The 26,560-nt window shown below is 35.4% G+C and overlaps 1 protein-coding gene across 1 annotated transcript in view; it reads right to left on the reverse strand.

Moving 5' to 3' along the window:
- USP34 (ubiquitin specific peptidase 34) overlaps positions 1-26,560 on the reverse strand; it is a 116,863-nt gene that overhangs the window by 15,159 nt on the left and 75,144 nt on the right. The window contains exons 44-69 of the mRNA XM_074150834.1: positions 23,929-24,092; positions 22,824-22,889; positions 20,980-21,126; positions 20,836-20,892; positions 20,657-20,734; positions 19,796-19,890; positions 18,615-18,787; positions 17,871-18,024; positions 16,334-16,412; positions 14,753-14,806; positions 14,562-14,657; positions 12,894-12,958; positions 12,722-12,797; positions 12,575-12,622; positions 11,697-11,828; positions 10,151-10,231; positions 8,877-8,962; positions 7,521-7,689; positions 7,362-7,436; positions 6,653-6,804; positions 6,184-6,232; positions 5,979-6,083; positions 5,819-5,863; positions 4,282-4,386; positions 1,679-1,826; positions 58-692 (exon numbers count right to left, since the gene is read on the reverse strand). Coding sequence (XP_074006935.1) covers positions 58-692; positions 1,679-1,826; positions 4,282-4,386; positions 5,819-5,863; positions 5,979-6,083; positions 6,184-6,232; positions 6,653-6,804; positions 7,362-7,436; positions 7,521-7,689; positions 8,877-8,962; positions 10,151-10,231; positions 11,697-11,828; positions 12,575-12,622; positions 12,722-12,797; positions 12,894-12,958; positions 14,562-14,657; positions 14,753-14,806; positions 16,334-16,412; positions 17,871-18,024; positions 18,615-18,787; positions 19,796-19,890; positions 20,657-20,734; positions 20,836-20,892; positions 20,980-21,126; positions 22,824-22,889; positions 23,929-24,092 — 3,134 coding nt within the window. The remainder of the gene's footprint in view (positions 1-57; positions 693-1,678; positions 1,827-4,281; positions 4,387-5,818; positions 5,864-5,978; positions 6,084-6,183; positions 6,233-6,652; positions 6,805-7,361; positions 7,437-7,520; positions 7,690-8,876; positions 8,963-10,150; positions 10,232-11,696; positions 11,829-12,574; positions 12,623-12,721; positions 12,798-12,893; positions 12,959-14,561; positions 14,658-14,752; positions 14,807-16,333; positions 16,413-17,870; positions 18,025-18,614; positions 18,788-19,795; positions 19,891-20,656; positions 20,735-20,835; positions 20,893-20,979; positions 21,127-22,823; positions 22,890-23,928; positions 24,093-26,560) is intronic.

The raw sequence follows: 26,560 nt of genomic DNA on the forward strand, positions 1-26,560 counted from the left end.
CGGTAAGAGAGGAAATACTAACAATGAAACGGTATTTTTTGGTATCAGTCTACTTACCCCTGGGTACTGACTGGCATGTGGCGTGAGATTCTTGAAGGCCCACTGGATATTCTGGTGAGAAGCCAGCTGCCTGGTGAAGGCAGGGGACTGCTCACAGCAGAGGCGCAGGATGCCATAGTAGGCAGGCAGCATCCCGCGGTTAAAGAGCACCACATCCTGATCGTCGTGGTCTGCGAGGATGTAATTGAAGGCAATGTTCTTTGTCACCACAGGATTCTGGACAATAAGGCGTACGTTCTCTGGACAGTCGACACACACGTTATACCAAAAAGACAGCAAAGCCTGTTTATTGTGGTTGGTGGCAATCGCCGGCTCAGAAAGTTTAGGCTGGAAAAGGTTCCATAAGTCCATGAAGTAAGTAGAAAACATGAGTTTCTCAGTTTTTGAGATCAAACAGTACGTCATGAAACTGAAGTAGGGCACAAGTTTTGTAGTGCCGTGAACAGCAGCATCAACATAAAGCTTAGCTCTTGAAAGAAGGCCAAGAAGCACATTGTAGACTTGATGAAGAACTACTGTAGTATCTGGACTGAGAGGCAGATCGCGTGTGGGGATGTGCAAAGAGCGAGTTGATCGGAACATCTGACGGAAGGAATTGCTTGGAATAAGCGACACCAAGAGATAGGCTGCAGCTTCAAATAAAAACAGATCTGTTACACCTTTGAAAAATGACACACATGCTCAACAGTCATTTAATCAGAAGTTAAAATACATTATGTGTTCCATTTACAGATTTCAAAGCATTTTACACAATCTGGTATTACTATATTCACACTGGAGGTGAAAAAAAAAACCTAGGGTGGATAAGACTAGCATGTTAAAAGTGGCTTTCAGGCCTCTTCACCCCATATTCCCATCTGCTGCTTGGTTCTAACCACTGAAACACGATGAGCCCAGACGTCTCCTGTGACTAAACTGTGTACTGCTTGATCAAGGCATCATTACCTCTTCAGAGATGTTTACAACCAAAGTCTGTTGCAAAGCTGTACCCTCCAGTTTCCACATCTCCCTCAACCACAGAAAAGGTATTAAAAGTTCCGTGTGGCCTGTTACTGTGGTATCTCCTTTATAAAAAAATTTAGATGCAGGAAAGGCTGAAAGCATGATCTTGGCAATGGCCTGGTAGTGAGATTCCCGGCAGAACAAATTAAAGAGCCAGGACACCCTGGAGTTAGGGAGAAGCACAGGCTTCTTCTCCCTGACCCACAAACTCAAAGGAATCAACTAAGGATTACCCCGTGATGGGTGAAAAAGAACATGTACTACTCCTACCCACAGTACAACTATGCGATGGAAACTACCGAGAACCTCTTGGATTATTTCTTTTCCTTCTTTGGGTTTTCCTGGATCTTGTAAATTTAACCACAGAAGATAAAGAACCTACTAATGTATTATTCAAGTTACAAAATGAAATCATGGTTTTCATCAAAACCAGCTAGCATGTCTCGACGAGGCACCATAGTTGTATTAATATTTTAACATACAGCAATCCTAAAACAATTGGAAAAGGAAGAAAAGACAAGTACAAAAGCACGTATTTCATTTATGACAGGAATACCACATGCATAGTAACTTGCTACAACAGAAGAATTATTTTCTTCAATTTAGATTAACTTACAAGTTCTCACTCTAGGATAGTTATGTGCCAGCAGAAAGCGTTCAACCCAGTTTTCCATATTTTGCAGCACCCAGCTGTGAGCTAGTTTGTTTCGAGGTGTTTGCACAGCCAGCCAATCCAGGCACTGAGATGGGTTGTATTCAATGACCTGAAAGAAGAGTGGAAAAATCAAAAAGAATACATTAACCTTGATAATATGTACTGATTCTATTAAAAAACACTAAAAATAACTATTAAGGCTTTCAAAATATTTTTTCAAAATCACATAGGGCTATCAAAGCACCTATAAGACTGAGGTTCTCTGGCAGACAAAGAAAATCCTTATTAAAATTTCCACTGGTGTGTACTTCTGAATCTCATTCAGAGATTTGAAAGTTCAATCTAAGTCCAGAAAGCTACTCTAGGTATCCTTTCTGCATAGTTTGTGATTCTTAACTGTTGGAATGCTAGCAACTTAGAAAACTGAACAATCTTGTCTTTATAAACAAATAAATATATTTTTTAAAAATAGCTAACAAACCATAAACACTAAATCGGTATTTTCACACAAGTTATATCGAAAGAACATAAATGGTATGCAAATATGTTCATAAAACTTCATGCTGAGGACAGCTATTATGTTTTTTATGAATATGCAATTTCGAGGAATAAATTCATCTAGTGCTTTTCAAAGGTAATGAAAAGCCTGTGGTGTGCTGTTGCGCAGTTATCAAAGTCTTACAGAGAATAAGGAGAAAACGTAGCTTCCTGTGCCCTTCTCCTTCTGTGTAGTTAAAAATTTGTTGACATGTTATTTGTCCAATAAATGTAGTTTGCTCATTTGTGAGTTTTTAAAAACTGTCTTCATTTTACCTTGAGGTCCAGGCACCCAGACAAGGAAAAAGGAACTCTATCTATTTAAGGAACCACAGGCAGTAACTGAATTGCTGAAGCTGTTCCAACTACTCTAATCCACCTGAAGAATATGAAGAGCTGACATGACCAAATCTCTGCTTATAGAATTTTAATCTCCATTTAAAAATAAACACATTAGGAACAATCTCCTCCCTTTTTTAAGAAATGACAAATTGATCTGTCAAGCTTCCTTTGTAATAGCTGGAGGGCATCTCCAAGAAAGAGACTATCGTCGTTCACTGTCTTCATCGCTCAACTGCTTTTTAACGACTTCTAGAAACTGGAGCGCCCGCAAAAGTAGGTTCTACATCCTAAATCTGTCTGTCTGTGCGTTAACCACTGGGTCTCTCATCCCTGCTTACACAATTTTCGTCTCTAGACCTGTGTCAATAAGGTAAAGATAACAACGCTGGCAACACCAGGGACTGAACTGATGACTTCTACTGCTAAAAGCTTGGCTTTCCAACAGAAACCTGCCACTGACTTGCCTCCTCCTCTGTAGGTTCAGTTTGTGTACTGAGAATGAGGAGGGAAATAAAAAAGAGGATTGCTTAACAAATTACATACGTAAACTTTGCGGCTACTTACTGAAGCATGAAGCACATGCAGGTCATGCCACAACTTGTGTGTTATCAATAACTCTCTTGGAAAGATTTCCTTATTGCAGAGAGAAATTCAAACCTACCGCTTCCCCGCATACAGAAAGCACATAGATGTAATTCTTGACCTCGAGATGCGCTGTTTGAACACTCGTTACCTGGGGTACAGCAGTTACAGCTAATTCATATTCAGATCAGACACCTAACAAACACTCGGTATATCCTTTCACAGATTACCTAGTGGTATAATTGCTCCTAACTAGGCATAAAATACTTTTAATCAGGAATCCTTATCTATCCCACAGCACTTCAGTGGGTCTCAATTCTGCACAGTAATAACCTTTTACAAGCCCCCCCTCACGCTTTTTAAGGAGTATTAAAGGGAATGAACGTTCAACGGCTTGTTCTCAGCAGTCTTCAGGCTGGACACACTGTTCTCAGACAGTAATAGACAGTAAATTGTGCTGGGAACAAAAAGAGCAGCTAGCTGAAGTTAAAGCTTTAATTCCCAACCTATTTCTCAGATCAAGGAATTCATCCCTGTGACAAGTTGGTTTAAAAGTCTCTTTCTTGCTTTAGAAAAGCAAGCAAGAATGGTCCCGCACCACAGCAATTACTCACTAGATTCAATTTAGCACTATTTTATGGGTTAAAAATGCTAATGAATATTTTACAGAGAGTAAAAATGCCAAACCAATATTCAGAGAACCAGTACATAATGGACAAAAAACCCAAACAAACTAAGAAAGGTTGGGCCTTGAAAAGTTTTACAATCCTTGCAAAAGGATAACTAAGAAAAATAAGTGGAATTTGCCTTAAGAAGTATTCTAGACTCCTAGAATGAACCAATTAATTTCTCATTAAACTAAAGTTTCAACCTTAACTGAAATATCAGTTAACCAGAATGTGGTTAAAATAACATTAAACTTCAGAGCAGAACTTTTAAATATCTATTAGCTGTTGCTGTTTATTAGGAAGAGAAATGGTCATTAAAAAAGTCATGAATCGATGCAGCAAGGATGAGAATGAAATGTAAAAACCTCTTTATAGACATAAAAGAATGAACAAGAGAAAGACTATTTAGCTTCTGTTTTCTTTTACATGTTGTACCTCCCATATCCTCTGCAGAATGTAAGAAGCAAAGGGTGGCATTCCTGGAGGTCCACCAGCAAATTCCATGAGCATGGTCAGCAATTTGAAAAAAGGATTGGCAGCCTGTAATGTATAAAAACAAAAATATCCATTTCGGTCTATTTCATTTCATCCATTCCATTTCATTTCTTTGAGACCTTAAAATAAACCCCAAATAATTGCATAAAAATATATTTCTATGAACTTCTGACACAAACATTTATATTACTTTTAATCCCTTATTATTTAATCTGTAAATAATCCACATATAAATACACCTTAATTCTACTGCATCCACGTATGGATACAGTAGATTTAAGCCACTTTCTATAGCTAGTGCAAGGCAACATGATCGTACTAGATGGGATCAGTTTAGCAGAAGTATATAGTTGCAGGGAAATAACAGTAACGTCGTCTGAGACAGTCAGACGTTATTCTGACCAAAGAGGGGAAAAATGCTGTACAGTCTTGAAAAATTCACTGATTTATCCTGTTTTACACATACAGAAGATTTCACTATCTCAGAGAACTATTATTTTTATGTATTTGCATAACATGTTACATGGATCCCAAAAAGTTTATCAAAAAGCATCCCATTTTGAGGGTTTACACTGATCACAATTATTGGCATACTGTTTTCCTCTGAAAACACCAACATTTGTACTCAAACACGTTGGCTCTAATAGGAATGTATTTTGCTTTTTAAGTTTGCTAAGACTCACCCCGCTTTTAACAATGCTTCAAGAAAGTGGTTACTTGTTTTATTAAGTATTTCGCACCTCACTAAAAATGTCCGTGATGCATGTGTATATGTGCAAAGCAAAAAAAGCATAAAAACGTAGCAACCGTTCGCACGGCAGGAGGGGAGGCGACTGTCATCTGATAGTGCCCATTCTATCACACAAAGCAAAGCTGGCACGAGAATGATTTAGTACGTGCTGCGTTTCCACCCATGATCATGTCTCCTCTGCTTGACATACCCTCAATTTTGCCCAATTATTTTTTCTCTTCTGACAGCAGAATACAAGAACGTCCTTGTGTGAGCAGACACTTTTCCACCCTGTATATATTTTTCATGTGGAATCCATTCAGAACTTTCGATACTTTTGTTATTACCAGGGCAGGAATTCATTTTCTGACTGAGAAACATGTTCGCATGCACAGAACTGCAAAATAGTGCTCCAAAACTTGAACAACCAGGTGATAATTATGTATCTCCACTTATTCTAGCATGCACATTTCATTGTTATCAATTTTTTTTTTTTAGTTCACATAGGTGGAGAATCTAGAAATACGTTATTTGGCTTTGAATAAAACTTTCATCTTAAACTGCATACCAGACTTCTGCTTTAGAAAACTTAATACACAGTGCAGTTAGACTTCATCTAATGTCACAAGAACTTCCATGGATCATCTTCCATGCAAGATTTTTGATTAGCAAAGTATTATTTAAGTAATTTTAAACATAAAAATATTAATACAAATTATTTAATATACAGGTAGTATGTTTACATACCTCAGGAGTCAACTTTGCTATAGATGTGAAAAGCATGGACACAATCTTAAAAACAAAACAAATAAAACTCACTTAGACTTGTGCTTATTCAGTTAAAATAATAAAAATCACCCCATTACACTTACTAGATCAAGAAATAGCTACAGTTTCTGACACTTACATGTTCTGCGAGTCGATTGTTGTATCGACACAAACTGAAAATGAGATTGCAAGTTTGCCTGATGTTGATACCATCACGGATATGTTGAAACAAAAAAGGAAAACCCTGCAAAAAATAGTAATATATTAGTACGCTGTCTACAGTTGCGTACACACAGAGGTGCATTTTTCTTTGAGACTTATACAGCCATATTTAAGTGAATTACCTTTCCTCCTGTTAATGCTGCCATGTCATTTTGTGACAAAGTCAAGTGCCTAAAATACAAAAAAACCTTTATCATTTTACTTCAGAGATTACAAAGTAAGGTTAAGGAGAAATACAGGACTGAGAGTGTTAGTTTATATTTTTCAGTATCACAATATAAAAGAGAAAAAAAAGGTACTGACATACAACTGAACAAAAATCGTATGTATTTTGTACTTACACCAAATAAGAGAAGAAATCCAGATGTGGGCAAGTGAATGTGTTCAAGGATTTACCCTGAGTTTTCTATTTGGTCACCAATGACATAACATTTCTCTTTCAAAAGGTTAAAATATAATGGGCCCATATACAAGCTCATTTATGCTGTTAAAAAAAGCCCACCAAAAAAAAAACCCAAACCCATAAAATCACTAATTCCTTTCTGAGCTAGCTTAGATTAGAATTTACTTTGGTTTTTCAGAAGCTCTTACCTTTCTGAGCGAGACTGTTCAACTAGAAGAGCAATCAAGGCAATCATCTTCTCGAGTGCAGCAGGCCTGTATTTTTCTTCTGCTAAAGAAAGTATATCTTCCTCTTCCTCTTCTTCCTCCCCTTCCTCCTCAGAAAGTACTTCAACCTGTGGCTGAAGGAGAAAGAGAGGTAACTTCAACGTGGACGTTTCGAGCCTTAATTTCAAAGAGCCTGTACATGGATTTGCAAATACTCTGTTATTCAAAGCAACCTAATAAATGTGCACGAATCAAACCAGGTAAATATCTAATGGCTTGATTTTCATGTTGAAGCATTCATTTTGCACAAAAGAAATTGTATTTACAAACACAAAAGCTGTGCTGGTTGGAGCCACCACATACCCTGAGATGGTGGTCTATTTAGTAAAAAAAAGCAAGTAAATTTAAAAGCTTAACTTCTACAATAGGAGGAAGAAATCAATTGTTACCATTAATTGCATGAAAAGGTCAACTTTAATTGCTTCTACTTAATATCCATTTCTATACTAAATAGAAATAGCCAATTCAGCATCTTTTTTAATTATTATAATCACTTAAACATTGAAAAAATTGCATGAGTGAAGCAATTTTAATTTAACAGCTGAAAGATGGTTGAAAAAAGACAGCAGTAACGATCATGTATGTAAAATATGAAAGTCTAGTTCTTCTTATACAAGATATTCAAACTTACATTTTCAGGTCCTTTAGTTCCCATGTAGAAATGGACCATCGTAGATATGGCTTGCAGTGAAAGCAAGAACTGGCTCTGAAATACGCAGATATTGAATTACTTGAAAATACATACAGGCATATACACACCTAATTCCCAAACCTACAAGGCTGTACTCACTTCCTCTTCTCCCATTTTAGCGAATTCATAAAGAAAGGCAAAGTATTCGGTGAGATGTTTACTGTGAGGCTTAACACCGTGCTCCATAATTGACAAAAGAGTCTTCACAAAGCGTGTTACACAGGAGCGACTGCCGATGTCTTCCACAGGACCATCCATGTCGTCCGAACTGAAAACAAAATCCAATTTAGATACTTCACACACACGGAACGTAAAATCATCTTGAACCAGTCCAAAAAAAAAAAAAAATTCAGAAAAGCTTACAGTTTTCTACTCTGTCCTACTCTCATACTCAAATCTCCAACACTTTCTCTTATGCCAAGTATAGGCTAGATAACAACGTGGCTTAAAGTAAGGTAGCACTGATCACTCAAAATGTTGAAAGGTTAATAAAATTGGCATTCTCAGTCAGGAACAAAATTCTTAAAAAAACACTATTAGGGGATCTCCTACTTAAAATCATTGTCTCGATTTGCATGTCAAATTTCCTGACTTTCAAGAAAGGATGCTGTACAGCTCATTTTACTGTGGAACTAAGGCAAGGCAGTCTCCTTAACACACATGGAGGATCCTGACAAGGCAGAAAATAGCTACTTTCAACCTTATTCATCTGCTGAAAGCTGGAACTTATCACTGAACAAAACAAGTGACAGTCTTTTAAAGTAAGGCTTCCAGAGAAAATTAAATTCTATGTTTTGCCATGAAAACTGTATCTTCATGTCCTGAATTTTGTTATGGCAGTGTAGTTATTACAAACCCTGACACTTTTTCTCTAGATAAAAGTTATAATTGGGATCATAAGCTTAACCCAAGAGATGAAAGAAAAAACACTTCTCATTATGTATCAAAATGAATAAATATTTCATAATTGGAGACAAAGTGACAGCTTTCTTGATAATTAGCAGAACAAAATAGAATCAATAGGGTTTTTTTCTACTTTTTGACAAAGCCTGTGATTTAGCTATACGACACAGGACTAGACTCATCTCCAACCTCTTTTACAGGGTGTACAAATAAAATTTGCACCTATATGCCTCTGGATCCAATTTAGAATGGGATTCTCATGTATAAGTAGTGAGATTTACACTTGCAGCATATTACTGGCAGTGAAAAGGAAGACTATGCTGAAAACCTAGTCTAAGGAAACAAATGTTTCAAACAATGTATCTTTAGACATTAGCTTTTCCAACCACAATAATATTTTTAAATAAATCAGAGCATTTTGGGTAGAATAATGAAGAACGATTAAAATAGCACTATTTTAGGTTTACAGGACCATTTTGAATAATTCATTAAATAAAAGTGCTTGCTGTAAGGCATGTAATAAATACAAGTTTTCAGGTGTTATTATTTTACCAGTCTTCCATTCCTGGCTGGAGATAAAGATGTGCATGCACTGGCCTCAGTCTCTGTATCACATGAATACACAAACGCTGGAACATCTGCAAATGCAGAAGTAAATGAACTCCACATGTTCATTCTTTTACATATATGTCAATACACATTTTCTAAGCAAAGAATATTCTGTCTCCAAGTACCACTTCCAGCTCTATGTGATTCAAAGTTAAAGCTGAGATTGAGACGCCCACATTCCATTTCTTAGTGTACTGACACCTTGCATTTTAATGGAGTAGTCGAACCTGGTTCTTATAAGCAGATCTGATGGAGGAATCCTAAACCCAGTTTCTAATATTGGTGTGCACTGTACACTACTGAAACATGACAAGATTGCTGCTCAGAAACATTATTTTTTTCTCCTATCTTTATTTTCTGAAATTTTCATATAAATTCTTATAGCCAGGGACCAAAAAAAAAAAAATCATGCCAAAATTATGTGAAAATTTTAAGGAAATTCCTTCCAGTAATTTTTAATTTGTAAAACATTCATCAAGGATTAGAGCTTTGCCTAAGATCTTGCATAGTTTTGCCAGTTTTTCCTTTACTGATGTGTTGCATGCAGGAACTAATATGGTTCTATATGGAAACAGTACTTAATAATAATACTCAGAAACTCAACTGAAGGATTCAGGTGAGAGAAAGTAATTGCTAAAGTTTTTACCTAAACAGCTTGCAAAGGAAGTATACTTCTAAGTGAAACTAATAATAATATTTGTATCTGTGAATATCTAAATGCTACTAATATTGGGGCTTTTTTCAATTTTAAAAATTTCCAGAAGAGGGTATTAACACAATTTTGTGGCATAATATTATAAAATTAAATCTACCCACAAAAACCAAATGCAGAAGTTTAGAACTGAAGTGTTCATGAGTAATGAATATACATAATTATTTTTAATTTTCTGAAGGTGTATCTCGACGCATTACTGTTGAACCAATTCAGAAAAAAAAAAAAGTGTTCAAATTTGTAGAGATCATGAGGGAGCTGTAGAAACCTTAATTTGCATCTCTTGTGACATTTTGTGATCCTAAGTGTACAATGACTTTGTTTCAAAAAACAATAATGTTCCCATGGCCAAATACATTCTCTAAATCATATGCAAGAATGGAAAGGACGAAAATTAGAGGCATTAATAAAAACTTTCAGAATCGTTGTATGTGTCATAATAATCGTCCATTTCTGCTCATGGGTCAAGTAGTCACCTGATTTACAAAGGAACATTTTTTCTTACCTGTCTTACAATCTGATTGGGACACTTTATTAGAATCTGCATTGGCCACCAATCATCATCAGCCATACGATCCAAAAACCACTGCAGAAGACACATACTTTGTTAGTTTTGTTCCCAACTTGTTCTAGTCCAATCTTCTTTTTGTATGATATTTAAGTCTGAAGAGAAATTGATGTTACTATTATTAAGGTATAACCAAGTTTTAATCCAAGGGAAATCTAAATGTCTTCCATGCGTGAGAAGAAAGGAATAAAGATCAATAGCATAAACATCAGTATCAATTTATATCCAGTATCTTCTTATCCCTGGATTCTGCATGCCATTATTCAGTTATCCGGAAGAACACGCTTATCCTGAAAAGTGATGTCAACAGAATAAAAAATGATGCCTACAATGGAGCATAAGCTGAAGAATCTTGTAGAATAGGGATAGGCTTAAACGAGAATGTAGATCCTGAATTAGATCCCTTTTGCACTTTAACATGTGGAAAAGCCTTACTATTTCCAGAGACAGAAACGGTATAGAAATAACAGAGAGTGATTCATTCAAAGTTAGACTCAGCAAATAATACAGCCGAGTAGTCTGCCTCCCAGAATTTTGTTTCAGTCACAAGGAAAGACAGTTTAAAATAAAGAATCCAAGTTGTTCTTCCTTTTATTTTAATTATACCCAAGTATTCTTTACTTTATTAACTGTCTTCACTCATTTTAAGCATCTTAGGACCACAGCATACTAATGAAACTGTATCACCCAAATACTGAATATTACAGAACAATTTAACAACCTAGAATCAATTTATAAAAGAACAAGAAATTTTATTCATTTCTACTGAATAAAGTCTAATGCAGGATACAGTATGTATTGGGGCCCTTGTACATGTAAACTATCACAGAAAGTCTATCACAAAATTTTATTCAGTATCTCAAAACTGGTTTTGCCAAAACCCCAGTGAATTCTTTGTCTCCGGTTTCTCAGTCCCTCTCCACTTTGTCCCAGACACCCTGCAGGCAGCATCCTGAAAAATTTTATACAAAAATATTCCTCCATTTTTTTCTCCTTCTAGCAGTTTCCAGTCTTTCTACACATTGGGTTCAAGATCCGCAGCTTCACAAAAAAGGTGCTGTACGAATTTGTTTTCAGCTAAGTCTGACATTAGCTGTTCTTATGCCCTTTCTAAGTCTCTTCATTGCATCGCAGCCTTTCATCTCACCACCCTCTTCCCTTGCATTCAACTCCAGTCCCCCCCATTCTAGTCCTTAAATGTTACTCTGTCTTTCCATTTCTCTTGTGTGATTTCATTTGAAAACCCCTTAATTACACAAATCAGTATGTAATAATCAATCAAATAAAGAGGCTGTGACACTGCATCTCTCTTATTCCAGTGACAAAATGATTTTGGCCTGTGGTCTCACCGTAGGTTTCTGAAAATAAAAATCAAGTCATTCCCCAGAATCTACATTAATCAGAGAGGATGAATTTCATCTCATAGTGCACAAATACGCCAAATACAGTAGTTCATAGTCCAAAATATTCCAGGGATACGAACCTCCAGGAAAGTTAAACAATATATAGAAAGTTGGTTTGTACTTTGCTGAGTTCCTAAGTCACTTACTTCACAAGCTGCCTGACTGTTATTAAACTGTTTTGTTAACAGTTCAATCCACTGAAGCATTGTAGGCTGTAAAAAGAAATACAGAAAAACTGTAACTTAAAATACTAAATTGCAACTTAATCTTTAAACATTTCTAAATGAACTGTTAGAACACCAAATCTTAAGAATAGTTATTAACACTAAATGCTTTTTAAACTAGTAGTAAGTTGCACCTACACAAAAATAATAGTACATACATTGCAACTAATGCAAGTTACACATAACATGTAGTTATGTTCCATGCAATGTAGTTACATCCATGCAATGCTGTCCAGTTGTAATTGCAATCATATTCTTACTAATTCCAGATAATTTAGAATTAGCAGCATTATGTCATCACAGATGAGAAAGAAGTAAAATCTGACTGAGAATAAAGATGGTTCGGGTAGAACTTTCTTATTGTTCATGCTAGTATTTGGATCTTAAAAATTCATGAGCACAACTGTTGCTCAACGGTAAACAATCCTCTCCACATCAGACTTTTAACACTTGTTGAGATGTGAATCACCCAGGAATTTTCAAATGCAAAGAACACAAGATCTGTTGTTCCTGATGCTTTGCTAAGGCAAAGTAAGCTAAAACCAGAACCCACGTTTTTTCCACTGTGCAGGGCTTACTATAAATGTGTTAAATGACACTGTTTAAACATCAACTTTGTATTTTCTATGGTACTTACTACATCTCAAAATCACTTTCAAAATTAAAAAGTACAGGCATACTTTTCACTATGCTCATGCAGCTACTTAATGAGAATTTACAAGTAAATAGAATACCTTTTCCTTTGAATGAATAAATGTCTCTAGTACAAAGGAAGTGCTTAACTGGAAAAAAAAATTGCACCATTAATTACAGAATGCCTCAATTAAAATGTAAACAAGGTAAAACTTAAAATAAGCGTGATATACTTTTGAAGTACTTACCTTTGCTGTCATCAGGGAAACCGCTTTTGGATCTGGTAGTGTGCTTGGGATGCTACTACACAACTGCCACATAAACCTAGAGTCAGTAATTTTATTTGTTAATTAAAATAAATAATGAAAATGTGCAAGAAGAAAAGAAGCATTAATATTACATTTTTTAAGAAAAACTTACCCAAAATATGTATGTTCAAAAATGTTCTTGTCTTGAAGAAACTGCATGTTATCGTGCCATATCCACTGAAGAAAAAATGCTAACATCAGATACAAGAAAGCAGTTTATTTCACTACATAAGCATGATTTTAAGAATATTTAAATGCTTGCCGTGGCTAAGAAAACAAAATTTTTTTCTTCTGAAAAATTATTTCTGGAAACACTTCCTTTATTTTAAAGGACTGGCTCAAAGTTGTTTTATTCATAGTATAGCGCATATTAGTTTTGCTGGCCATATGACTGCAGTACAGAGCTCAGAACCTTCTCCTCTTTCTGTCATCTCATTTTTACAACTGAATTGCTCACGTTTTTAGGCTGGTATTTTGAGAACTGATCCCACATGTTAAAAAAGAACCGCAATTTAAGGCCATATTTTGATGTCTGCAATAATATAGTAACTTAAAAACCCAAAAAACTCGCTAAACACATAGTTTCACTGAGATCAGCCAGACTTCCCAGCAGCCAAGCTAGGTATGTCTAAAAGTTGAAGTTCTGACCCACAGCCTGATGAGCTCTGTGAACTCTTGTTAAATTCTTAAGGAGTAAGATTTGACTCTTCATCACTAACCAGAAAAGGATTTCGTGCCAGGTCACCCTGTTCCTCTCTCCAAAAAGATGTTTTTGACCAAATCCATTTGTAGCATTTTTCACATAAAAATATTTTAAAAGTTTAACTCTGATAAAATCTATTACTATTTTTAACACTGAGAAGGCTAAAAAGCATGATCTGATTTGCTGGCTAGGGATGAAAAGTCTCTTTAAGTTAAGAACCTAAAATGTGACAGACGATAAAGCAATACTTCTGGTGAGAAGGAGCAGGAAAAGTGGCTTTTCAGGAAATAAAAAGGGAGGAGAATGTCTTACAAATCCCGTATCGGGGATCTATCTAGCACAGTGAGATCCCCAGTGAAATACCCTGTTCCTGTGTGCTGCCTTTTCCAGTTCCTCAGACCTTACATGGCTTAAATACTATATTTACATAAATAGCCACGTGTCCTAAGAGCAGCCCTCATCCCTGAGGAGAACAGGGAGATGTAGCTGCTATTGGGATTTGTTCCCCTGACCCATTTTACTAAAACCTGGGCTAGTCTATGACTATGGGGAGGCAGGGATCCTTTCCCGACTGATGCTCCGTATCAGAAGCAGCACGAATAGCCACAGATATTGCTTTCACTTAGAATTTCACAACCCACGAGCAAAAGTGCAAACAGCTGAAACTATTCTCTTATTCTGTCCCCCCTCAAAGCAATAAGTTGTTGAGAAACTGAAGGATGAAAAGGATGGTGGTTAATGAAAATGCTGCAACTGTTCAGAAAGTGTTGATAACCACTCACAAAACCTAAACAAACAGTGCTCTACCATTTTTTACAAATATGAAGCAGAATGATTCTGAATATCTGAATTAAAAGATACAGGACAGAATGAGAAAACATCTAAAATTTACATACAGTGGAAATCTTAGTTTACTTCCTATCAAACACCATTCTTTTAATGAACACAGCTAAATGAAAAGATTATCATTTTATGGATTTAGATTTTATTTGTTTCCCTATCTTTATTCTGATTCCTGATTTGTTCAAGATTTCCTATTGTATTTTAAAACCGGTGTTAAAACAAATCAACTTGTACCTCCAGCAATTCTGATGAAACATCAAATTTGTAGTCTTTGCCATTTTCCTCCTCTGGTTCCATCCGTTTATAAAACAGCATGTAAGCACTGTGCGTCTTTAAGAAAAAAACATCTGTATAATTTTTGCTTTGAGAGATAAATCATGAAAGTAGAAATATAATCATATAACAAGTGTTTGGAAGAGAAATACCTTTTCAAAGGAGAAGTCCATAAATTTATCAGTAACAGAATCGTAAGTTTTTGTCTGTCAAAAAGAAAGTAAAACCATTAATTACAAGCTTTTTTAATGACCTGGTTATTGACAGTTTGAGATAAATGTGCAAGCAAACTATTTCACGACATTTGCAGAGAGGCTGCTGACAATTTATTTCTTGCTCAAAGTAGTCTCTCTTCTTTTTTTCTTTTACACTGGCCTATTCCGATTTTTCAAAGTTGCTATGCAATATCATGACCTATATCTCATGCAATTTCTTGTCTCATCCATCTCATTGACACCTCTTTTTTAGGCACCTAAAGGTATTTTATCCGTTTGCCAAACAAAATAATTTTTTGGGTTTTTTTCTGCTTATTATCTTTATCAGACAAGATTTTTTTTTTATTCACAGGACTGTTTTAGTAAGATAACGCATTATTAATAATGTGTTTTATATAATAATATATAACTATTTAAAATTATCAACTCAAGCATAACCTGAGAACGTTTGAGTATTGTTCAACAGTTATTTGTATTGATGCTGTGTAAAAATATTCAGACTGATGTGAAAGGGCAGTGGGCTGACCCAAAATACAAAGCTGATACTGTATTAAAAACCCTTGCACTACTGAAAGCAAACAAACATCAACTTAACAAACTTTGAGCTCTGATACTAGTAAGTGAATTTTCAAGCTAATGGATCTACAGGCTTAAAATAGCTTTGCTTGTTCCTTTTATTGTAAGAAGACAAACTTCTCTGCTGAACAATAGCATAGCTGTACACAGATCTGACGGTTTTTACTTCAACTCTGTCACCAATGGGAAAGGATCTGACCATAAGAGGTTCACAGACCAGAATCAGGAAATTACTGACCCAAGGCATAGACAAAGATCAAAAAGCCCTGTTTTTCCAGAATAGGTATAAGCTTGGCATAAGCCTTCAGGCCATAGTCTGAGCAAAGCCATCCAACTGAAGGACTCCTAAATTAGTTGCATACTCACTTTTTAAAAATATGTAAATAAATAATATGATAAAAAGCAGGTATAGTGAAGAAACACCTCTTCTTTGGAGAGGAACCACTGATTCATTTTGACTCATTAGTAATACCTACACTATACTTCTGACACCCAATCTTTTAAAACTCCATAAAAATATCTAGATTCATATTCACAAATTAAATTATATGATAGTTGGTTCGGGAGAAATTAAGACCTTTCTTCTTTACCAGCTTAACTTGTGTTCTACAGAAAGCGTAGAAAAGCTAGAAAGCTTGCATCACCAGCTTGCAAGCACTCTCACTTTGCCAAGTCTTTCATCTCCCAAAGGAAGGGGAGACCCTTTGAAGACACTGATGGTGGCAGAACAACTATCTACATGAACGTAAGATAAAGTATCACCTGCACAACAAAGATACCAAAAGTTTAATAAAATGCAGCTAACACTTCTACCCGTTCCATCTGCAGTCACAACACATGGCAATGGCAGACCAAAGGCGAACGCTATGGAATACTTCACAAAAGTCTTCAGAAGAGACATGGTAATGGTTGAACGTGACAAAAATAAAAGTAATAACTTACAGTCATTTCTCCACCAAAACATTCTGAAGCAAGCTGGGCAGAATCAAATGGTTTTACTTCAGCATCGTTGAAAAGATACCTGTAAAACAGTAAGCTTTTGAAACAACTGCTGTTTGTCTGTAAGAGCAAAAAAAGCCTAAGTACTTAAAACGAATCTTCAGATTTAAGTATTCCTATTAATTTCTAATATCTTATTTGAATTGCAGCAAACTAAAAACTGATCCCAAAAGTGACTTCCTTTCAATAACATCAGTAAGTCATCATTTCAGCAGTCCTTGGTTTTCTTTTAATCAAGAGTCTCATTAATTTCCCCATTTTTCCAGCCTGACTCTGGTACGGATATGGTTTTAATGCAGCCAATATTTGCCTTTTTGTTTTCAATTTGAGTGAAATGAAAATAAAAATTGAAAAAAAGAGAACCATTCCATGTAATAGTAGAACTCAAACTGGAAGGGGACAGAGAAAAGTGGTACACTATTATGGATTCCCTTCAGAGCAGGGATTGGGCCACTGGTTGGAACCATTTAAAAAATGCTCCAGCTAGCTGTCCTAGAGAACAGGATTAGAGGAAATCTTGTCTCCTATTCCATGGCCTCAGCTGAGAACCTGAGATACATCCAGAAATGACTGGGGGACAGAGTTCCCTGCTTTCTTATGTCACCTAGCAAGACCCTCCCTTATTTCCATGCCCATGTCTCATCCCTTTCCCAGGCTACATCCCCTAACTTTTTCTCCCTCTTCACAACCATTGTATGCAGGAATTTCCAAATTAGAAGTGGGATATCATGGGTTTAAAAAAATAATTATTATTTTTATAAGAAAATACTACACTGCATTTATTAATCTTTCTATGACTTATGTCTAGGAAGATCCTGTCTCTCTCTCTAATCTTTGAAAAGAAAGGACAGAAAAATAAATGCTATCAAATATTCCAGTTCGTCACTGTAAATTGCATCCAGGAGGAGCTGGTCAATATGAAAAGATCATCAGACAGATAAACTAAAACATGAAATGTAAAACCAAAAAGCATAGTAAAAGTAGATTTAGATAACCCAGGTATTGTAACACCATTTCTGCCACACAGGATGCAATGAGTTTAAAGCAAATAAAAATTTAAATTGCTGTTTCAATAAAAATGGACAAAATGAAAAGATCTGAATCCCACAACCATAAATGTATCTGTATGCTCAGTCAAAGCTAACAACCAGATTTTATGAAGGACAATCTATTAAATCTTACTGTTCATTTGTACAGATAAAATAGTCATTGATATTGATGTCAAGAAACAAGCATTGGCTGTAACATGAGGCCAGCAGAGTAGTCTCCTGCTGTCCCTGTATCCAAGGTACTCCACAAGTAGTACAGCTACAAACGAACTTGTGTGCTAATAAATTAATGTACTTACACCTATACAACATCTTGTGCTTTTGAGGACAACCTATAGCACATATCTCCTATGCAACTGCGTCTGACAAAGTCAACAAGTTTTAGTTATTTAAACATAAGGAATTATCAATTTTTGTTTTGCTTAACTCACCATTTGTTGTTTTTGTAAGCGTGGGGATTGACGATATCTCTGATAAAACTGTAGTAATGTCCACCATCTGCTGTTCCTGTATGAACCGTTACGCCTATCAGATCATATTCGTAACTTTCTGTTTCTTTCAAATATTCACCATCTTCCTTAAAACCTGAAATAATTTCATACAATATTTAATCAGTTATTTCCTAAACACCTAGACTTCAATATTACACTTTTCCTGTAGCTGCACTTAAATTTTTAGAACTCCATGATGAAGACAGCCAGAAACTCCATACCCAGAACAAGCAGCATAGATCCCAACTCTTGTGAAACAGCTATAGCTTTTTTTGCAAAGCATCACTACTGAAGAGATCAGGACTAATAACTAAGTTATTCCAAGTTAGCACATCTTATTTATGATGGCAGTTAGTCAGCCATTTGCTGATGTTCAAGCATTACACTGCAAAATCAGAATAGGCCAGCGACAAACTGTATGTAACTGTTGGTAATTTCTCTCATACTTTAAAAACAAATTTAAGAATTATTCAAATTGAGCAGTGTATGAAAAGAAATGCAAATTGGCTGGTTTTCTCATATTAAATAGAATATGTGACTTTGGGAATACAGGTTGATTAAAACTTATGATTGATTTATTTTCTTAAAAAGAAAATCACTACCTGTATGCATATGCTATATATACGGAGAGCGGTACGCAGATCAAAGAGACAAAGCCTGTTGAATTCATTTTATGAGGCATACCTTCTTTTCTGTCATTTTTTCCCATGAGGAAATCTTCAGTGTAAGGTGTCATATCCAAACGCAAAGGGAATGAAAAATGCGTATTGACTTTCTCCTTCATCATGGTTACCATATTAAATGTATATCTCATTGTGTTGAAGCTTAAAATACGAGGTAGTTTCTTAAAACATGCCCTGAAGGATTAAAAATAATCATGATTTATGAAACCTTAGTGAGTTGAATTGTATTTTCACAAAGATTTTCGACGCATTTATTTCGAACATAGAATTGGAAATCTGTTGCTAAGTCACATAAATATAAAATTCAGCCATCGTAACGCCCTAGAGCAGGGCAGTCTAACTGGCAGCAGAAAGGTCAGACTTAGCCTATCAAACAATTCTGTTTAGCCTATCGTCGTGCCTTGGAAGAAATATCAAATACGCTCATATGGCACAAATGACAATTTTCTAAAATGGTATCCTAAAATGAGTCCTGAACAAATTTAACAATGCAAATCCCCTCATTAGACAGAGTTACTACCTTGCAACGGACAAGTATCAGTGTAGAACATATCTGGTACTAAATCTCATAAACTTCACAATAATGATTTTAAAGTAGCCTACTCTTTCACCCCTGTCATTTATAACAGCTACAAAACCAACTATGAGGTTTTTCATCTCTAACAAAGAAATCTAACCTGTTAGTTGCAATATAAAGACAATATAAATTTTTTATTTAGCTTTCTTTTTATTAGAAAACTTTTTAATATATGAAAACATTTTTAAAACTACTAATTTTAATTAAGATTTTGGGGATTATGTATGAAACCTAAGCAACTATTCTGCATAATAAATAACACAAGCGCTGAACAAACTCTGAAAGAATTTGATGTTTTAAAAATAGGAAAAGTTACAGATTTCAAAAGGTGTAATTTCTACAAATTTCTTTTTATTGATATTAAAAAAAAGTCACAAACATTTTACTGTCTAGGTGATCTTTTGCTCAGATGCCTTGCATTCTTTGTTTCGGAAATTTGATTTCTTAGTTATGTGCTCATTTGCACAGGTACCGCATCCTCACAGGCATACACAGTAGCAAACCACAATACCGTTTCATCTAAGGGATTACTCTAATTCAAACAGTAATTTCAGTAATTTACTAAAAAGAAACATTTAGGAATGTTTAGTTCTTCTTAATCATACCTTTTTTCAGCCCGCACTTTCTTCCCGCAATGAGAACATGTATACATGTTGTCACCTTCCAAGGTATCTTTAATAGTGACTTCATCAAGAGATTCCTATGTATAATAATAATAATAAAAAAAAAAAAAACCAAAAAAAACCAACAAAAAACCAAAAGAAGGAGCTTATGTTTATCTTAGATATTTATATCTCGTGCTTGCATGCCCTGCTTTACAAACCCCTCTTTTTCAATCTTACAGTAAGTTTAATTAACAATTCCCTAAGTTATCAAAGGTGGTGAAAGGCATCAAAAAGTTTGTAAAAAGAGCATGCATGTGAACTTAGAGTTTGACAGGAAAAGCAGTTTCTAACCCAAATGAAAAATTAAGGAACCAATTCAGAAAAACGGTACTCAATATTCCACGCTGTCCCGAAGAATTCAAGTGCTTTAAATTCAAATTCCAAGTGTGGGGATGAAGAGTTTTTTAAACAACTCAAAAACCTAAAAATTATTTTGGTGTAAGTTTTAAATTACCTTAACAAGCAATAGTACCTGTATATAGCAAATCTTCTGACATTTACAATTCTCTCATGTAGAACATGGTCATTGCATTTTTAAAACACAGAAAGGAGAAAGTGATTACCGACTGTCACAGTCTTTAGCCATTTCCAAATGGCACCAGCTGAAAGCACGTTGCATTGAAAAGAAGAAACTATTTGACCAAATTGCCTACTAATATCAACCTAGGAATACACCAAAACTAGAGTACAGATACAGAAAGCACCGAGATATTCAACAGCGCGTGGTGCAGTCTCGTATCCTTGACTGCACTCATTTAAAATTGTGATCTATTCTACACATCTCAGCCTGGCATTACTTACATAAATATTCTTCATATCTGCCACCTGGCATCTTACTGTATAGAACTCTTCAGCAGTCTGACTTACATGCTCACAGTCCTAAATCACAGCAATGAAAGAAAAAAGCAATGAAATAACTGTTTTGGAGAAGTTAAAAAAAAATAATCTTGAAAAGATAAGGATAGGGAAAGAATACTTACCAAAGAAACAACATTGTTTGTGATAACACCTCCAAACAAACTTTTCACTGTATTTTTCTGCGAATGAATTAATAAATTCTGTCAAGTAATCTGAGCAAATCTGTAAGTTTTCAAGCTCCCTTTTGCTCCCTCTTAATAACTCACCAGTTCTGGAGACATTTCTTCTATTTTTGTTATTAGGTCAGTGAAGAATTCAGTCATATCTTTCTGCTCTCCAGTGTTCAGTGGCTGCTTATCCATGGTATAGGTTTTACAGAAAGGCCTTGGATTGTATGCTTTACATTCACTCTCCTTGAGGTAAAAAAGTCAAGTAAAACAAATTAACACAAATCCTTTATTTTGAAGTTACACAGATATACTGAACATACATATACAAATGTCTGTTTTACAAAGAACATACTTTAACATACAATATCTCTATATGCCTATTGGGCAGCAGAGCTGTTTAAGTGCTTAAATGCTTCTGATAAATTGTAAACCAGGTTTTTAACTAACTGATTATCATTCTTATGATATTATTAAAATAGCATTTTAAAATTATTATTAAATTATATTTAATAATTACTGAATGAAATTAAAATAACTTGGCTGAAGATGCAACAATCCAGTTTCAGCAAAGCTGTTCAGATACGAAATATAGTATGAGGAACAGCAGCCTGTATTTATGTATTTCTGGACATTACTGACTGAAATCTTGACAAGCACTTCATTCTCATTCAGATTTCTCTACAATATAAAACTGTATAAAATCTATTCTCAATTGCATGTGTTCAGTTAGAGAAAAGAATTTGCAGTATAAAGCAATTCTTTAGAATACATCCCCCATTCCACTGCCTTGCACACTGGGAATGCAGAACTTATGTACTGCAGAAAGAACTTTGTTCTTGTAAACAACACTATACATACTGCTTTCTTTTAAGGATGCGTGGCAAGATATTCTTCAAGATTTTAACAATGGTAAATCTTCATATGATTTTATTATTCCTATGCTATTTTATGTTTATGTAAATACCTAGACTTATTTTTTTCTATGATTCATGGCAGGCTACTATATGCCTAAATTCCTTTCCTCTATTGGTCTTCAAAGTGGTTAGGAATTTCATTCACAAAAAGCCAGTGGCAAGAAAAAAACCACTCAGCTTTCCTCAATTTTCTTTTTTTCATTATAGCAGAAATGTTTCACTATTTTAACAACAGTGAACACCTGTGAACTGCCTAAATTTCATTTGGTTCTGGATTTTTGAAATTGTTGGTTGCTTTTTAATGCTTTATTTCAACAGATTAACCTTTAAAATATTCGAGCAAGGAAAATGCCCTGTACAAAAATTATGTATTTTATTTTATCACCAGGGAGACTGAAGCAAACAAATTGTTCCATGATTAAATAAAAAAATCAAGCTCAGAACCCTTTACATCAAAGTCCACGTGAAACAGGATGAATGACAATGGTGTTAGACAGCCACTCATGGAAGAGTGTTTGTTAAAAAGAAAAAAGTAATTTCTTGGGATCTTGGCATGGTGCTCATATAGAATCAAACCATTCTAACAGGAGAGCCAAGAGGTGTTTGGTGGCGATGGAAGTCTGTGCCTATGGTCAATGCAGTAGTAGCTTTGGTCAGAGCTGCAGAGAGTCCTCAAAACACCATTTTTGCTAAATTCTTTTAAGACCACAGTAGACAATCACTAATGTTTGAGAGCTGGTGCTTGCTCATTACAGTTGGTGCCCAATATTAAACCCTATCTTAGATTAGGATTTACACTGCCTCTTCATGAAAACTATTATGCCAATGTTTGCTTAACTGATTTGCTGAGTAACAGCTTTAGAGTGGGTAAAAACTATTTCAGTTAAGACACTCACTTAACAAAACTTAGGCCCAACGGACTTAAGCTGCCAAGAATTTATATACAGAATGGTAACTACATTTTTCTTGCCTTTTTCTTTTTTTCCAAAAATAGGATACTTCATAAAATACCTCTTTTGCACCTACCATTAAGTACGTAAACATTTTCTGGAGTTCGAGTAGAGTGGTCTTGTGTTTCATATCTTCTGAATACTAAAAGAAATTAATAAAAGAAGACTTTATCTTCTGATTATGACTTTCCAAAAACAGCCCTTAAAAAGCAGATGAAGCAATCATCTTTTCAAGTGAAAAAAAACCCCCACTTTATTATGGACAATTAAGAAAAATGATTGTGTATAAGAACACACAGTACACTATTTTACACTTGTATATAAAGCACTACCTACTCATTTTTTGGCACATCAGCATTAAACCTAAGTCAAAAAGTAACTCTATTTTCAAAAAATTTACTGCAGCTAGGAGCTTTTGGGGAGATACTACAAACGACTGTTGTAATTTTGGAATATTTTTTTTCAATTCATAGATGTTGTGGGAGTTCTCATCAACCCTTTATATAATGCCTTTCATGCACAAACCAGCAGCTTCCCTCTTTTATTTTTTATTTTTATTTATAAATGGCTATTTCTAGATGAAGTTAAGCGACAACTACCAGTAAGTTAATGATAACAAAAAATGATGAGGTCACTGCCAATTAGGGTGTTTCCCACATTATATATGTCCTGTTGATGCCAGGGACTAAAATGAAGCTTTATCTTTTACAATAAATACCTAGAAGTAATATAGTATTTCTGGAAGTTAAGCAATGTATAATAATTTACAGAAGTACTTCTGATAGCATGAGATACATGCTCTGGGACTCTATAAAGAAGAATGACATTTATTCTAACAAAATGACAAATTAGGAGTTAAAAAACAACAAACAATTCAGTAAAACCAAACTTGAATAAATATAGTTGATAGCAACAGAAATATGAGTTTGAGAATATGTTTTATAACAACGCCACCTTAAGAACATGCTGCATTAAAAATGTTTTTTTTAAAGAAACCTCTTCACTTCAGATATCAGCAAAAGAACCCAACTGAGCAAAAAGCAAACTAAACGCCTGCAGAAATAGTCTTTTTCAAGAAATAAGTCTTAAAAGTAAGTCAATACGTTATTAGCAGTTGCACTGATTCTAAATGTAAACTTCTACCAAAGTCCACCCAAGGAACAGAAGACCCTCAAGCATACCTTTGCAGTGAAAATTGCTTGTCTGGCTTCTGGTATCATGTACAGTTGCTGAATAGTAGATGCCAAGTAACATGTGGCTCCAAGATTAGTTAGACCCACAAATCTACATTCAGCACGAACATCATCATGTGGCCAATAGTCCCATTTGTAAGGTGCATGGGAAGCTGGAAAAAGTAAGTCACACATGCAGAAAAAAAGAAATTCAAAGAGTAAGTTAAAAAGACATAGATACAATTAAAAGCTTTATGTGTACATTAATAAGATACATCCTGTTTATGCATCCTACATTTACAGATACGAGCCAGACTGTATGCTCTTTAAGAAAACACACTATAGGTTCATCTGGAAAATCACCTGATACAGTGATGAGCCTTTCTAGATGTCACACTACTGCAGGCCACAATTGGTTTGCTGTGCTCTCCAAAGTGTTACTCATGGTAAGCGTCATCCCTTACATATGTTCTAGTGGGAGTATTACACATAGTAAAGGTCTTCCAGCCTCTACCTTTAAACTAAAGTTTGGTAAAACTACACCATGTTTTCATCATTAAGAGCACCCATAAATTCTAAACATGGGCTGCTATGTGTTTTTTATAAGTTTTTTTATAATGCAAGCCTCTCTCACAGCACTTGCACTGTCTAAACCACTGAGAACATACTTAGCTGATAACATCAGCACTTCTGAGTACCCAAACGTACACCAGTCATTCCCCCAGCGCACAAATTACTCATAATTTCTACTATCTATTCCTACGCACCCCTATGTCCCAGTGAAAGAAAGCAAAGCAGAGTCTCTGCAACCAGAGACTCAAGTCAGGGAGCCTTCCCTTCACATAACAAAACACAGATTTGGTCAGAGATAACAACAAATGAAGCCAGACCTTTTTTTTTCAGAAGAGAAGCTGGTTTAAGAATGACATCTACTATAATGGATGCCAGGCTAGCAAAACATCTTTTTGACCAGTACAAAAGATGGATAGGTGCTTATCAGAGGTAAGACACAAGTGCAGTGAAATAAAGTGGTTGGCTTTACACAAGCTTGAACAAACTTGGGAATTGTTTTTATAGGAAGAGGAGGAATGTTTTTTACTGCACTTCAAAGCCATATATACCAAAGAAATCTGCGATCTACAAGAAAAATAGGGCTAAGCAAGAAGTGAATTGCTTAGGGAATCAGATTAAAAAGACATTTTCTTTCCCCGTTTTCTATTCCTCTGTATTTCATACCGGATGTAGCAATCACACGGCATGGCACTAGACAAGTTAGGCAAGTCTGACAGACTCTTCTTAATAAGCCTTATTCTGATACGGCTGCCAAGAAATCAGAAGAATGGGAAAGTTTTCCTCATCTGCCAGTCAAGAAGATGGTAACCAGACTAGACAAACCATTTGTAAGTGACTAGTACTGCTTCTAGTCACTGACGGGCTTCTCTTCCTAGCATCTCACGCAGGAGAATGGAATGGGCAATTAAGCATTTGAGCCGCAGAGGCACCTACATGACACAAGCACTAAATTACAGAGGAACTAATCCAGTGTCCAAAGAAATTCACCCCAGCCTATCTTCCTTGGTAGGCAAGAAGTTTGACACAAGAACTTGCAATGCGTTTAGCTTTGCTACTCATCTCCAAGGATATCATTCTCCAAAAAGGTAGAATGTCCTATAAATAATTCAGCACCTCTGTTGAAGTATATGCTCAGATACATAGAAAAAAAGCAAAAAAGTCATCTGTATTTATTTATTTATTTTTACAATCCGCAAAAGCTACATGCATTCAAGATTTAAATTTTAAATCCTTAATTATTTTGTCAAAGATTAAAGGCTAATTAGGGATTCTTCTCAATTCATACTACCAGCTATAAATACAGGAAACTATTTGGCATCCTCCGAACACATTCTCACATCTTCAGAGACCAGACCCACAAGACGTTCTGTTACACAACAAATAATTGTTGTAATCTTCATTTTGGCATAGCATCAAAACAACTATTAGCCCTGCAGTGTCAAGTAAGCAGGAAAGAGTTTTAATTCTCCTGTTTCAACAAATCTCAGTAGCGTGACCTCATGTTTCCTGGTTATATTGGGCTGATCGGCCAGTTGAAACAAAGCTCTCCTCCAAGTTTAACCTCCTGAAGAAAGTAATTAGCATGACAGAAGAACACAAAATTCCCTCCTTTAACCAAAATCCTTAAATTGCAACATCTTAATTCACCCTTTCCGATGCCAGGACTCAGCATCTATCACTGTGCTTATAGCTCATCAAGTTGTAATTATAAAGAAATCAGAGGACTTCTTTATACTTCATGACAACAGTTGGGTGCATCTTCCTCCTACTTCAATCCGACAAAGGGTTTTCAGAAATTTGAAAAGGTATTTCTTAGGAATATCCTGCTTTCTCTACCCTAGGATTTTTAAGCGACTGTCTTCATTTTGATAATAAAAGCTCTCCTTCTTACCTAGAAAGGTAAATTTGTGCATCATTTATGTCTATCTTCTTTATTTCTCACTGTCATTATAGAAAACAGCCTTTTCTCAGGAAGGGATAGGGAAACTTGTAATCAAATTTGCAATATTCACGTTCTATTTTAAGCAAAATAAAACCAAAATTCTTCCTCTTCAAATGACCATGCATT

This window comes from Numenius arquata, chromosome 7 (genome assembly GCF_964106895.1).
Source record: "Numenius arquata chromosome 7, bNumArq3.hap1.1, whole genome shotgun sequence".
In the NCBI taxonomy this organism is placed as follows: domain Eukaryota; kingdom Metazoa; phylum Chordata; class Aves; order Charadriiformes; family Scolopacidae; genus Numenius; species Numenius arquata.